Genomic DNA, 15,748 nt, shown 5'->3' on the forward strand with positions numbered 1-15,748 from the left:
AGCTTTCCACTTAATTTTCTAGCACGTAAAAGACATTGAGAAGAAATTCACCTCGGTGGGCCCGCCGTACATCATGGGTGATGGGAAGATGGCGACGATGGTAGAGTCCGGATTCAGGACGCCCTCGTCCAACACGGCGGCGTGCTGCCTCATCCGCCAGGGCAGCGGCACGTCGTCGTCCTTGGTCCAGCCCCCCAGCGGGTGCAGCAGGAGGACGGGTCGGCGGTAGCCCCGCTCTGTCAAGCGCTTGTGGGTGTCCTGCATCAGGAGGGCGTGGCCGTTATGAACCGGGTTGCGTAGCTGGAAGGCAAACACGGCATCTGCGAGTGGAAGGAAACGTAGACTGGGATTAGGTTTTTCTTTGACTGTAAGTGTTTATGCACTACAGATGGTTGGAGACATTTGGGGGGGAATACAGTAGAACCTCAGTAGCAAGTTCCAGACTCCGCTCTCGTTGCCAGCCCCCGACAGAACCATTGTCACGTGGCCGCCACATCGATTCCATTTGCTTTTTCCTCAGAGGATTTTGTCCTGTAAGTTCTGCCGTGATCTCACGTTCGATTCGTTCACACCGAAGCGCCGCGCTGCTTGACGGTTTCCCTCGTCTTCGGCAACACCGATTAAGGTTTGTTTAAAGGCGGCTGAGTAACGAGCCCTGTTAGAAGACATTTTCTACTTTAAAGGTCAAGTGTCATGCCTATAAACATTCTAAAATAGATATAGAATAGACAAATATGAGCGTAGAGCGTGTCATCCATGTGCAAAGTTGGGGAAGTCTCATTCGACATCCAAGTGGTCGCCATATTGCCTGCATCGTCTGTTCATTACATCACACCGTGACATTTTCCATTGAAAACACGCTGTGGACCCTACTACGGAACACGGAAGCTCTTTTCAAAGTAGAGAAGGTCTCACAATCGACTGAAGTGACCGGGGAAATATTACCCTATCGTTTCGAGCCATATTTAGATGACATGCGGATCACTTATGACTAACAACAGACTCCCAAAGAGTAACTATGAGCCAGCCCACCCGAAGCAGTGCCTTGTCTGCCCACCTACTAAGGGACACGGAATCTCTTTTCAAAGAAGAGAACGTCTCACAATCGAGTGAAGTGATCGGGGAAATATTGCCCTATCGTTTCGAGCCATATTGAGATGATATGCGGATCACTTCTAACTAACAACCGACTCCCAGATAGTATGTATGAGCCAGCCTAGCCGAAGCTGTGCCTTGTCCATGGCGGCCGTGCCCCTCGTCCGAAGCCGTGCTCTGCGCCGACGGGTACATCGACACATTTGGCACCCCTGACTCACGTGTGCAGATCTTTTGTTCCATTCTGAGAGGATTACGCCCCCCACCCCAACTATTTTATTTTATTTTTTTAAGTAGCTGTATACACACCTACCTGTCATTTGGAACCCACAAAGCTCTCATCCTTTGCACCCGTGCAATCCATTTTTCACGACGAACCAGGTCTTTTTGAAAAGTATGAAGAATAAATCCATCCTCCCGAGTGTTCGAGCAATATCCAGCAATACAACGAGCCGGCATTTTGCCTAACACACGAGAGAACAACGAGATACCTTCCCGGAGGTAAAACTAGTATAAATATACGAGACCACTTAAGTGGCCGTCTGCTACTAACGTCACTTCCTGCTTCTTCTCGAAAACAAATCCCTCAAGAGGACTTTTACTTCTTGTATACAGTCTTACTTCTGTAATGTTTTAAGGTCATGGATTACCCGACCCCCAAATTGTACCTGCATTCATTTCTTTAAACTTCTGTTTGAGCTCGGTGGGTGTCAGCCGGTATTGGTCCAGCCCATCGTTCCAGTAGATCCGGTCAAGGACCTGCAGGTCGCCACCGACCAGCCAGTCTCCACTCTCCATGACCATCTGAAACCAGAGTCACGGCGGTCAACACAAAAATAACGCAGGCAGGGGACATTTGGAGGCCAGAAAAAAAAAAAAAAAAAAAAACACTTAGGCGAGCTGGAGTAGCGCCAGGCCAAGGTCCAGAGTCAGGACTAAAGTACCGGTACAGTGGGGATACTCATAAAACAGATCCAAAGTAAAAACCTTTTCGAAAAATTTACTCCTCTCTTGAGCATTGGAAAAGGTCACCAAGCATACAGGCTGCCTTGGCAATCTTGAAAAAGAAAAAAAAATGTTGCTTGGTGAAGCAGCGTGTGGCTCATGGCCCAAGGTTATTTTTGTACGCTCCGTTCCAAGTAACTGTCAACAATTAGATGTTATGGTCGCGAGACAGGAGTGGAAGCGGGACAGCAGCTGTGCTGTTAGTCCGAAGACCTTGTCCACTGCGTTTGTGCTTTCTCGATGCAACATCTCTTCCTACTGTAAATTCAAACTTGCAGGTGAAGTGCATAGGCGGGGTCATATATGTAACTGTTTCTACGTACGTATAATACAGTATATACATTTTGTTGTAGAATAACATATACCGTAATTTCCAGCCGACAAGCCGCGACTTTTTTCACATGCTTTCAACCCTGCGGTTTATGCGCTGATTTGTGGATTTTTCCCAACGGCCGCAAGGGGGCACTCGAGTGGAAAAAGTAAGAGTGAGATCGGTGGAATAAATGTGTCGAGGAAGTGACTTTTGCCGGTATGTTTTTTTTTTTTTTTTTTTTTTTTTTTGGAAACTGGCCCTGTTAGCGCCGCGCTAGCGGTTGCTGCTGTGTTCCTGCCGCGTCGCAGCGATTTAGGTATGTTTTTTTTTAACCAGCCCTGTTAGTGCTCCGCTACCGTTTTTACTGTTTAGCTGACGCGGAAGTTTTTTCTTTTTACCGGTATGTTTTTTCTTTATTTTTTTTAACCAGCCCTGTTCGTGCTACCGTTTTGTTGCTATGTTAATCTAAGCTACGGTATTAAAACGCTCTGTGTACCGTCTTTCTTTAGGGGACTCTTTCTCTAGTGTTTCAATGTGGGCACTTGTGGCTTTTACACGGGTGGGGCTTATGTATGGACCAAATGGTATTTCCTTTACAAATGTACTGGGTGAGGCTTATAATCAGGTGCACTCTGTAGGCTGGAAATTACGGTAACTATAATTTCCTGTCCCTGTGGCTATCGCTGTTTTTGAAATGCGCAAGTGCAGTCAACAGATGAGGGTTGCCAACAGCTTGTTAAATAGCTACTCCTACTAATAATAATTCTTTGTACATTTCAATGGATTCTTTCCATTATTTCATAAGCATAAAATTGCTTCAAAACCAAATCACAAATTGACCAGTGTGCTGGAAGGGATTCTGTTCCACCCAAAATTTGTGGAAATCAAAGGTATGACTTGATTATGTTTGTTCTTATGTGACCCGATCAATACCTACAGTGGGTACGGAAAGTATTCACAACGACATTAAAATTCCTGTCATTTTGCAGCCATTTGCTCAAATCATGTCAGTTCATTTTTTTCCCTCCTTATTAAGTGTACACACAGCGCCCCATATTGACATAAAAAATTGCAGATTAAAAAGGAAAGGCATAAATATTCAAACCGTTTGCTGTGACACACATTCATGTTGGTTCTATACCATCATTAGTCTGTTTGATTCTAGTGATTGGACTTCATTAGGAAAGTGTCTGTCTATGCAGTTTTTACAGCTCACAGTGCAAGTTCGTGCAAATGAGAATCAAGAGCTCAAAAGGGACTGCCTGAATCAAAATGCAAATGGCTACAAAATAAAGTGAAAAATTGCAGCGTCGGAATACTCCCCCCCCCCCACACGCTAATCAGCCCGCGTACAGCTGGCCTTCCGACCAGTTGTGAAAAGCTAGATTAGCATCTTTATCCGCCGCAGCGATTGACGGCTCTGTTTATGTTGGACACGGGAAAAGGTCTGAACATGCGTGCTGTTAATCCATCGCACGCGCGCGGGATGGATTTGGTGGCGCGAAAAGGGCTGAGGCAAATAAACAAGCGGCGTGCTGGGGTTTCCGAGGAAGGGGGCTCCTGTCTGACTAGCCAATAGGTAAACAGGGAAAAAGTGGATTAAAGCACTCGAACCACAGAGCAGGTTGAATCCTGGCAGGAAACCGTAAGGATGGAGAAACGTTTGGGTGAAGTGTGGAAGGTGTGTTGACTGACGCGCACGCTTGTGTATGAAACAGACACCGGTTACTGAGTGACATCTTTAATGACGACAAGCTGAGCACACGCTTTCTTGCGACAATTAGATAAAAAAAGGCGTCAAAGGACAAATGAAGCAAAAAAATTAAAATGACTGCTACGGTAAAACCAAATCATCGCCGTTAGCTACTTTGGGTTTAAATCAAATTAGAGTATATACCGTAATTCCCGGTCTCCAGAGCGCACCTGGTTATAAGCCTCACCCAGTACATTTGTAAAGGAAATACCATTTGGTACATAGATACGTGTAAGCGCTGCAAGTGCCCACATTGAAAGATGAGATATTTACAAAGACGGTACACAGAGTTTAACGCAGGGGTGTGAAACTCATTTTTATCGCGGGCCACATTGTCGTTCCGGTTTCCCTCAGAGGGCCGTTATGACTGAAAAATATAGAAATCTTTATCCACCTCATCAAATATACACGTTAAATTTCTTGAACTAGTTTTGAGCTCAGAAATCAAGGGTATTGGTGTTTTCAACTATTATTGATGTTTGGTAAAATGAAAAAAAATTGCTTACGGCCATGCTACCCTGAGAATGCCCGATCTCGTCAGATCTCGGAAGCTAAGCGGGTTTGGCTCTGGTTAGTACTTGGATGGGAGACCGCCTAGGAATACCAGGTGCTGTAAGCTTCTCTCCCCTGGCTAGATGCAGAGGGGTTGTGTCAGGAAGGGCATCCGGCGTAAAACTGTGCCAAACAAATACGCGTTCAACAAAGATGACACGCTATTGCGACCCCAAACGGGACAAGCCGAAAGGGAAAGAAGGTAAGATAAAAAAAACGCTTGCTGTACGTCAATGTTATCATTTATGATATGACAATTTGAAATTTGTGTACCGATTTTGAACAAGAATCATGGAGGTTGACACACGTGATTTACCTTCGCGGGCCACATAATATCATGTGGTGGGCCGGATCTGGCCCCCGGGCCTATAGTTTGACACCTGTGGTTTAACGCTAGCGCCGTCGTACTAACGCTACTGCTAACACCGCCACGCTAACGATAGCGCCGCTGCACGAACAGGGCCGGTTAAAAAAAAAAAAAAAAAATACTGCTAAAAATCACTGAGACACGGGAGTAACAAGCTAAGTGCAGCATTAACAGGGCCGGATTGGTAAAAGTCACTTCCTCGGCACATATATTCCACCGGTCTCACGCTTACCTTTTCCGCTCGAGTGCCCCCTTGCGGCCGTTAGAAAAAAAAAAAAAATGCACAAATTAGCCGCATCACCGCATAAACGGTAGGGTTGAAAGCGTGTTGATAAAAGTGGCGCCACATAGGCCGGAAATTAGGGTACGTAAGTGTAATTTGTGGAAAATGTATTTCATTAGTTGAATTCAAAAAGTGAAACTCAAGATGCATTTGTAGAGTCCTGATACACGCGCCCGGCCGCCATCTGCTATCTGCGACCGAATAGTTGCTCCACTATCTTATCTACCTGAGCCTCGAAGCCGCAGACTGGAACAATTACAACGCAAGCAGCGAGAGTGACTCAGCGTCCAGAAATAACACCTGCGAAAGCGCTCTGGGCCGAAAAGCAGCAGATGGACTGATTAGACCGGGCGTCCGGACAAATTGGGAGGAGTGCCTCAACCCCCGTCCTGCCGACGTCGTCGCGGTCCTCTTTCCGTCGGCAAAGTGAAAGAGACGACGCTTCAGATCTGGGTTCTGGCAGCGCAGATTCCGAGGAGGTGTAACGCGGTTCTGCTGAGGCTCATCACTTTGGATTTATGACGACTTTGGGTGCAAACATTTTGTCTTCTGCCCGTCGAAATGCGCACTTTTTCAACTACGTCCAAACTTGAGCGCCACCCTGTCGGGTTGGTGAAAAAAAGTGAGCAGCACCACCTGTGTTGCTAAGGCCATGTCCACACAAACATTGCTTGGATTTTTTTTTTTTTTTTTTTTAATGAGCTGCTGGCCTTTTTCCATCGGCAAAATGAGTTTTGGAAGGTGGAAAAGTGAGCTTTTGGAAAACGCCGGTCAGACTCAAAACATTTTACAAAACGTGTTTGCGTGTAGACATCAGAACGGCATTAGCATGAAATAAGCACACATAATTAATGCACAGAAGTAGCAGTACTTTTTTATGTAAGACTTGGACTTGTGGCGATGTAATATTTGGACACGTCAAACGCGAATCTCTCACCGATGAGCAATTGGAGTATGTGCCGCTTACAGATGTGGGTGTTCTGCACGATATCGACGGATGATCGCGTTTCCGACGGCGCAGCTGCTTGAAAGTGAATCTGGATCTTCACCCAACCAAGATGATAATAGGCATAGAAGTTATGGTTATGTAAATTACTCTAATGTAAACGTGGGACAGAGGTGCAAAATGGCTCCCTCAGATACAACATTTACTTGTTTGATTTCCTCCATAGTCCCAACCATTTTCTTTACAGCAGGGGGTCGGGAACCTTTTAGGCTGAGAGAGCCGTAAACGGCAAATATTGTCAAATGTAATTCCAAAAGAGCCATACAATATTTTTAAAAGTGTATTTGTGCAGTATATTTAAGACCAATACTTTTAAGAGTACAATAAGTCTCTAAATTCATTTACCGTATTTTCCCATACTATAATGCGCACCTAAAAGCCTTGAATTTTCTCAAAAGCCGGCCATTGCGCCTTATAATCCGGTGCGCCTTATATATGGATTAATATTGAGCCTTTGCTGCGGCTCCATTTAATGGATGCATAACGTAACCCCAACCTCGACTGTCGCATCTGTTCTATGCGCCTTATAATGTGGTGCGCCTTATACATGAAAAAAAGGTCTTTTGTAGGCCATGCATTGAAGGTGCGCCTTATAATGCGGTGCGCTTTATAGTGCGGAAAATATGGTAAATAACATTATGATGTTGCTAACTAACGACAAAAGTACTTCTTACCATTAATGTGACTTCTTTGTCGTCTGTTTCATACGTCATTAAATTAAACTTCATGCAGCCTTTGAGACTTCCATCCGTTCTTCATGAACGTAGGTTAGTTTTAACTTTTTTTTTTTTCATGTGAAAAACTTATATGCATCGGTATGCCAAAAATTGTACAGCGATATTCACACGCCGCAGTGTGTGGTATGTGACGGGAAGTGCGTTCCAATCTTTCACAATCAGCTGGTCTGCGGGTTGAATTTTTTTTTTCCCCATTCGTCCCCACTTATTTGTGCTCGCCGACAATGCTTGCCAACTCAGTCATGGATTTATGTAAAAAAAAAAAAAAAAAATTCCGGTGGTGGGCAGCGTTTAAGCACTCTTGTAATATAATAATAAACCACATTGATAGGCTGCATAAGGACTGTAACATTTGTAATTGTGAGTGTACCCCTTTAAGAGAGGAGGAGGGGGCGGGGCAAGGCAAACTAGGAAGAAGTGTGTGTGGAGGAAAATCATGTGTATCGACTTCCATGATTTTTTTGTTCAAATCTGTACCAAAATTTAAAATTGTCACATCATTCATGATAACGTTGAGCTATTGCAAGAGTTTGTGTTACCAAACAACAAAAGTTGGGAAAAAAAAAACCCATTACCCTTGATTTCTGATTCCAAAACTAGTTCATAAATTTCACGTGTAAATATGATGAGGCAGTGAAAGATTATCGTTTCACAGCCATAATGGCCCTTTGAGGGAAACCGGAAGTGGCCCGCGACACCCCTGGTATAAGCAATTAAAAGTCTAATTTTGATGTTCTCTGTTTGTTTTATTATTAAAGGAGTTTACTGTATCAAATGTATTATCATCAGAACGAGCAATTTTTTTCCTGGGGACATGTAGACCGATGCCACTTAAAACCTTGCACCTAAAGGTTTTATGACGACGACAAATGCATCTAGGAGACAATCAAAGCAAACAATCCAAATCCCATTCGACTTTGCGCTCAGATTCTGACCTTGATGTAGGGATGGTTCTTGCAGGTGGTCCCCCACTGGCGGGCACAACGTTCCTCCTTGCGGTGCTCGTAGAACTCGGGGTTGCGGAGGACGGCCACACGCTTGCCTTCGTACACCAGCGCCATCGCCGTCACGCCGTCCAGCCGCTCTTTGTCCTCCGAAGCCACCGGCAGCACCACCGGCACTGACAGGTTGATCACGCCGCCTGGAGACCGAGGTGGTTATTTACAGATAAGTCCAGAGTTTAGCTCTTACAAAGAGTTTCTTTTTCTTCATACTGTACAACATTTAATTTCAAATTTAAAAAATGAAGATGTGATTGAAGTGGGGAGTTGAAAAAAAAATATATATATATACTTGGTTCCTCTGTGTTTTGAGGATTACAGCTGTTTAGACTGAGTGGCATAATGGTAAATATGACTACAATTTGTTTCTTAATAGGTCGTGTTGCCTTTGTTGGTCTTCAAAATTTGAAAAGAATGTTTCGATACGGTGATTCAGCTGGAAAGCGTTGGCCTCACAGTTCTGAGGACCCGGGTTCGATCCCGGCCCTCCTTGTATTGTTGTTTGCATGTTCTCCCCGTGCCTGTGTGGGTTTTCTCCGGACACTCCGGTTTACTCTCACATTCCAAAAACATACAACATTAACTGGACACTCTAAATTGCCCCTAGGTGTGATTGTGAGTGCGGCTGTTTGTCTCCATGTGCCCTGCGATTGACTGGCAACCAGTTCAGGGCGTACCCCGCCTCCTGCCCGTTGACAGCTGGGATAGGCTCCAGCACTCCCCGCGACCCTCGTGAGGATAAGCGGCAAAGAAAATGGATGGATAGATGTTTCGATAGCACCTGTCCAAATACTTTATAGGTTATGTCTGTCTGTATCCTGCATGGTAAACACCTTTTTTTTCCTTTTTTTTTATTACTCTCACATCATTATATATAGATAGAGCACCAGGCAGTGCAATTGCACTCTTAGAATTGCCATTACTCTTCTGACAAATGAATTACATTTCAGGAACATTGTTATTAACGTATTTTCCACACTATAAGTCGCACCGGAAAGCCTTTAAATTTCTCAAAAGCCGACGGTGCGCCTTATATATGGATCAATATTGAGCCTTTAGTGCAACTCCATCTAATGGATGCATAACGTAACCCCAGCCTCGACTGGAGTGTCTATTCTATGTGCCTTAAATATGAAAAAAAAATTCTTAAAGTAGACCATTCACTGAAGGTGCGCCTTATAATGTGGAAAATACGGTACATGTATTTTATTTCAACTTATAAAAAGTTATCCCCCCCAACAACAGTTTGACCAATCGACACAATTGGGTGGACATTTTTTGTCACGACTGGTTGCGTGCAAAAGGCTAGCACCCGTGGCCAAGATTGAACGGGAAATCTGAAATTTTTGGTGAATTCCATGACTGGTATTTAGACAAAAGAACCCCCTTTTTTTTTTTTTTTTTTTTTTTTTTTTTTCCTTACGCCATCTAATGCGACCAGAGCAGGACAACAAAATTGAATGACCATTTGGAGACTTTGACATAAAAAAAGGAGGCGTGAGAGCACGTTCATCAATTGCTATTATCCAGATAAGTCTGAACCTCGGCGTCATATGATTTAAGAACTTAACACATCCTTTAAAAAAAAAAACAATAGATGTTGATGCTGTGGCGTCAGAAGGCAACGCGGACCCCGGTGCGTCGTCGTCTGGTCCCAACGTGCGGGCCGAGCAGCTGCTTCGCATTAATACTCCCTCGAGCCAGCGAGGAGGACGCAAACAGGATTTTTATTGTTTGTCTTAGCAGACCGTTCAGTTAGCTGCGGCCCGACGGCTTTGATTGACGTCCAGTGAGGAATTCGCTCCGCTACAGCTGCAGTTTACTGGCATGCCGGACGACATGTCAGTCTGTGATTTTTAGACACCTCATTTACATGCTTTGAGTTATTATCCGTGCTTTTTACATTTTTAGGGGATTCATTCTCAGACAGCTGTTACAATCGCCTTCCAAAAATCTGAAAATGATACGTTAGCTATGCAAATTTTTTTTTAATTAAAGTATTTTATGTATGCGCACAGAACAAAAAAAAAAAAACTTTGGCAGAACAACACAGACCTCAGGAATTGGAAATAGGTCGTGCGGGAAATCTTGGAATGTTCACGAAGCGCAAGTTGCTTCAATTGCACTCAAAACAAAATGTGATTCTTTTCCCCACTGCCAAAACAAAATACCTTTTCCAAAAAACATTTACAAGTGGAGCTTGTGCTCAACCGTAATGAGAATCCATTGTTCTTTTTGGATCCAAACAAGACTTAAAAGTTGTTAATAGCCAGGATGACTCGTAAAAATAAATGTTTGTGTGTAATTTAGATCAGAGACATCTTATTTCTGACGTTTTATAGAGTTCAATGTGAAAGAATGGTTAAATTAAAAGCTTGGGGCACCATCTAGTGGTATTTTAAGAGTACTGCAGATGCACTTTTCACATGAAAAAGGAATTGCTTTTACAACTTCAAAACCCATCAAGAGCGAAATAAACCATATTTTAACCACCTCAGGTGTGGATTAGTTGGAAAAGTAAATAATTGTATTTATTTTAACTCGTAGTCCCTTGTGGAGTCAAGAAAAGTCACTAGGGACAACTCGCTAACTTCACTGCCAGTGTGACCGTCTGAGCGTTGCCCTGTGCTGAAATGTCTCCTTGGGATTAATGCGCATGCGCATAGAATTTTTGGAATTTTTCTACTTCCCTGCCAGTCTGAAACTTCCCCATCCATGCTTCTTCCGTGTGTTCATTTTCGCTTCGCGTGCATTTCGCTACGGACGTCTCACAAAGCCGAATGAAAGGATGCAGAAACAATTGCGAACGTATTGTTTGAAGCGGAGGGAAAATGAACACGCGGAAGAAGCATGGATGGGGAAGTTTCAGACTGGCACGGAAGTAGAAAAATTCTCCGCATGCGCGTTAACCTGAAGAAGACCTTTCAGCACTGGGAGCGCTCAGACCGTCACACCGGCCATTGTAGTAGTGAAAGCAGTAATATCTGAACCAGATTGTGGCAAGCGGATCTACAAGTCATTCTCCACAGTTTACCTTAACCCAAAAATGTCAAGAAAATTCTTAATGTGCTGCTTTCAAAAAATTAATAAAATTATACCGTCGAGCAGGCAGTCAAAGTGGAGACACTGAAGATATTCTCGCTCCCTCATGAAGCCGTTGAGTGGCGTGGCCCAGCCTTCGGCCAGCACTTGTACCCACTGCATGTCCACCTGAGGGTCACAAAAAAACATCAGCAACTGTCCATTTATTTTGCTACAAAGAGATATGTCGCAACACGGTGGCGCTTTGCACAAGCACCATTGGGTTCATCTGCCACGGTGCCAGCTACGCGCAAGCACGATTGTTGTTTCCAGAGGGTGGGGGGGACATCTCCTTTTCTGACTGCTGCAGAGTCTCAAGAGTCCCAAATAACATTAGAATTGTTGCCGGAGGAGTTACTGTAATTTCTCTGAAATAATGCACAATTTTTTTTTCCCCAAAAGTATTTTCAAAAAGTCAAGAGAGCGCATTATATTTAGGTATGGATAGAAAAATAAAAATACACACAATCACATTGTACAGTAGTATACAGGAACATAGAGTGGTTAAAAAAAAGGTACATATACATTTTGATATATTTGATGTTTTATGTTACACATTTATATAAATTACGGTAATGTGCACTGCCAACTTGAACTCTTGATCTCCCCGATCGTTAGCATAGCATATTTGCTGCGACTGCACGAAACATAAACGACAGCCAATGAGTTTGTTTTAAGTTAAATCTGATCCTAATATTTTGAGCATACAGATAGCAGCAAATTAGTGGTGCGCATTATACTTCAGGACGCATTATACTCGGGAAATTACAGTAAAATCACAAGTTGGCAATTTGACAGTGCTCGTTACCAGGGGTGGGGCGAGGTGAGCGTTAGCTTCTATACATGAGATGACACTGCGCCGTCAAAAAGGCTGATTAAATTTAGCTAGGCAAAAGGGGAGAAAAGTCTCGTGGAATTTGTACTGGATCGCATGAGTGGTCATAACACTGTGGATGGTCAGCAAAAATCTATTGCTGTGCACGGTGGCGTCCGTTATGGAAAAACAACAAAGAAGAACCTTTCCAATTTGAAAAGCAGGCAGCGTCTCCGCATCAGCCTTGGCCAGGTCCAGTTTGTTCTCATGGACGTACAACTCTTTCACCTCGTAGGAAGCATCCACCGGTACGATGTCCTGCGATAGTCACAGAAAAGCAAAACAATTCCAGATTTGTACGACGACAGCTGTCAGGAAAAGTTACGACGCCGTGCGTGCATTCACCCTCTCCTGAAGCAGGTCAACCAGCTGCTGGATGCACTCGTTCACGCTGCACGAGTCAGTCTTCAGCACCAGCTCGGGGGCCTCGGGTTTTTCATATTCAGAGTCGATCCCGGTGAAGCCTGCACGGGGGACGTAAGATGTACGCTTTCATTAAACATCACACAACATGCTTGGTGTGGGGATGACAATGAGCTCATCAGTTCTGTTACTTACGTCTGACACCTGCTAGCTGTCAATCACATTAGCTCGATTATTTTCCAAGTGTAACAAAAATCCAATTTTGTGTTTAATTAATTAAAAATTACTCAAAGTGGCAGAGATGAAAACAAGGGAGAAAACGCACATACGTACATATATATATTTAAGAAGTCAAAATTACAAACGCCATGATTTTATTTTTACTGATACAAAAAAAAAATAAAAACTTGTTGATAAATGTAGAACTTTAACTGGATTATGAATCACTCTACCTCTTATTTCGCCCGCTCTTGCTCTCTTGTAGAGGCCCTTCACATCTCTCTGCTCGCACACGTCTAGGGGGGCGTCCACAAACACCTCGAAGAAAGGCAGCCCCGCCGCTTCGTGGATCTTCCTGGCATTGAGACGATCCTGCAGGCAACTCGGTCATGAGAAACAATTTGGTGCATGTGCAGCAAGCGTACGTATTCAGCAAAACTTGCTCCTGTCTCGGGTGAGTGGCAATAGAAGTTGGCCGTGACAATGCAATTGTAGGAACTTTAAAACCCATTCGTGGGCAGCGTCCCATTTTTGGGACATTATAATTTTCACGCATTATATCATTCAGTATATCAAAATATTTAAGTGTTTTAATCTGAAGCCATAATTTGGTATCAAGAGAGGATAACTCATCGGTCAAAGTTAGCAGTTACATTTTTGGGACAAGATTATAAATTAGTAAAGTTATCATATAATTTAACCATAAACGAAAAAGAAGTGGTATTTCCTTGATTGTGGCCTGTTAGGAGACTTATCGCAATAAGGCAAAAAATTGCCACCCTGCCCATGAATGGGTTAAATCTTTACAAAGTCTTTTTTTTTTTTAATGCAGGATATCACCCCAGAATCAAATGTTCCAATATTCAATGTTTAGGGTTCTTTTGTGTAGAAATACAGCATATTTGTAATGCATACCGAAATTCCCGGCCTTGGGAGCGCACCTGTTTATAAGCCTCACCCAGTACTTTTGTAAAGGAAATACCATTTGGTACGTACGTATGCCGCTGCTGTGTAAAACCTGCAAATGCCCACATTGAAACACGAGATATTTACAAAGACAGACGGCACACAGACTATAACGCAAATATGCTGGCGCCGCGCTAACAGGGCCAGTGAAGAAAAATAAAACATAGCGGTAAAAATCAGAGACACGCCAGTAACACGCTAGCGCAGCGCTAACAGGGCCGGACCGGTAAAAGTCACAAATTACCCGCATCACTGGATAAACCGCAGGGTTAAAAGCGTGTGGAAAAAAGTCCCGGCTTATAGGCCAAACATGACAGTAAATGGCATACAGTGGAACCGACCCGGATCACGGATAGCAAAAATTGTTGTGAAATTGACGCTTATTAGAATTGGAGGGGTTGAAACTCCCAAAATTGTTGAATAAGTGGCACTATATAGTCAAATTTCAGGTGTGGTTCCCCACAAAAACAGATGGGGAAAAATAAATTTTCTAAAAATTACTTTGAAAAAAAAAAAAAATGCGGTGAAAACAGCTAACGGGATTCCGCAAGTTCCAAACCACAAGTATGCAAGATCAACAGTAAATATTTTCAACTTTTGTCAAAGGACACAGGACATTAAGAAAATTAATAAGCATGTAATCCGTACCCATCCTCGTTAGCATCGCATACAAAAGTCGTCAATCATCTGCCATCAAAAACTGCGTGAAGTTTTTTTGGTACCTTGACATACGTTGACAAGTTACCTACTTTTCATATTTTCTAAGGATACATTATAGCTTATTTGTGCCTGCTGAATATGCTAACCTGTCTAAAGTTTAATAATATATATAAAGATAAAGAGTTGAAGCAAACACATTCATGTTGCATTACTTCATTCCCTCACCCAACGAGAATCGATATGGAATCAGATCGATAAGGGGTATCGAATATGGAATCGGAATTATTAACGCACCCTGCCATAGGGGGAGATGAAGCTGGCCAGGCAGACCAGGCCCGCGTCTGCAAAGAGGCGAGCCACCTCGGCGATGCGCCGGATGTTCTCCTCGCGGTCTTCTGGGCTGAAGCCCAGGTTCTTGTTCAGGCCCTGCCGGATGTTGTCCCCGTCCAGCGTGTAGCACGGGATGCCGTGGCAGACCAGATACTCCTCCAGGGCCATGCTCACCGTGGTCTTCCCTGCGCCAGACAGACCTTGACGACAAAAACAACTAAATGAAATCACAAAATGGGGCCAAAGCCACTTAAAATGTCACTATTGAATATTTTCAGAATCTATAATCCTATGAATTACTCCATCGAAGGATCAAGAATTAACCTTTGTAACGTACCAGTGAGCCACACGGTGCATCCTCTGAAGCCTCCTCTCGTGCCCACCACCTGCCCTCGCTTGTTCCTGCTGACGTGGTGCGCTTGGTAAGTGACATTTGTGGCGCGCTGCGCCCCCTGTATTGGGCCACATGTAAAAATGTATTGAGAATTGTTTTTGTTTGCGTCAACGTAGGTCATATTGAGTGTACAACTTTGCTGCAAAACTGCAGATAACCCATTGATTCCAATGTCTTTAAGGCTGGATTGTGGCAAAATATATATATATTTTTTGTTCTAAAGTGGTCCTCATTCGGAAAAGGGTGGCGTGCCCTCTCCGGGTCGGGGATGAGATCCTTCCCCAAGTGGAGGAGTTCAAGTATCTTGGGGTCTTGTTCACGAGTGAAGGAAGAATGGAGCGGGAGATCAACAGACGGATCGGTGCAACGTCTGCAGTGATGCGGATTTTGTATCGGTTCGTTGTGGTAGGGAGGGAGCTAAGTCGAAAGGCGAAGCTCTCAATTTACCGGTCGATCTACGTTCCTCCCCTCACCTATGCGCATGAGCTGCGGGTCGTGACCGAAAGAAAAAGATCCTGGATACAAGCGGACGAAATGACTTTCCTGCACAGTGTGTCCGGGCTCTCCCTTAGAGATAGTGTGAGAAGCTCGGTCATCAGGGAGGGGGCTCAGTGTCGAGCCGCTGCTCCTCCGCATTGAGAGGAGCCAGATGAGGTCGCTGGGGCATCTGATTTCGGACGCCTCCCTGGTGAGGTGTTCCGGGCATGTCCCACCGGAAAGAGACCCCGAGGACGACCCAGGATACGCTG

General features: G+C 44.1%; 1 protein-coding gene and 1 pseudogene across 1 annotated transcript in view; one reads left to right on the top strand and one right to left on the bottom strand.

Annotated features, from left to right (window-relative positions):
• papss1 (3'-phosphoadenosine 5'-phosphosulfate synthase 1) overlaps nucleotides 1-15,748 on the bottom strand; it is a 28,677-nt gene that overhangs the window by 6,323 nt on the left and 6,606 nt on the right. Inside the window, exons 2-10 of the mRNA XM_061829182.1 lie at nucleotides 14,943-15,057; nucleotides 14,570-14,805; nucleotides 12,883-13,021; nucleotides 12,413-12,531; nucleotides 12,212-12,325; nucleotides 11,211-11,322; nucleotides 8,047-8,252; nucleotides 1,764-1,899; nucleotides 52-320 (exon numbers count right to left, since the gene is read on the bottom strand). Of these exons, the coding sequence (XP_061685166.1) occupies nucleotides 52-320; nucleotides 1,764-1,899; nucleotides 8,047-8,252; nucleotides 11,211-11,322; nucleotides 12,212-12,325; nucleotides 12,413-12,531; nucleotides 12,883-13,021; nucleotides 14,570-14,805; nucleotides 14,943-15,057 (1,446 nt within the window). The remainder of the gene's footprint in view (nucleotides 1-51; nucleotides 321-1,763; nucleotides 1,900-8,046; nucleotides 8,253-11,210; nucleotides 11,323-12,211; nucleotides 12,326-12,412; nucleotides 12,532-12,882; nucleotides 13,022-14,569; nucleotides 14,806-14,942; nucleotides 15,058-15,748) is intronic.
• On the top strand, nucleotides 4,667-4,785 carry LOC133506841 (5S ribosomal RNA; annotated as a pseudogene).

Source organism: Syngnathoides biaculeatus, chromosome 9 (assembly GCF_019802595.1).
Source record: "Syngnathoides biaculeatus isolate LvHL_M chromosome 9, ASM1980259v1, whole genome shotgun sequence".
In the NCBI taxonomy this organism is placed as follows: domain Eukaryota; kingdom Metazoa; phylum Chordata; class Actinopteri; order Syngnathiformes; family Syngnathidae; genus Syngnathoides; species Syngnathoides biaculeatus.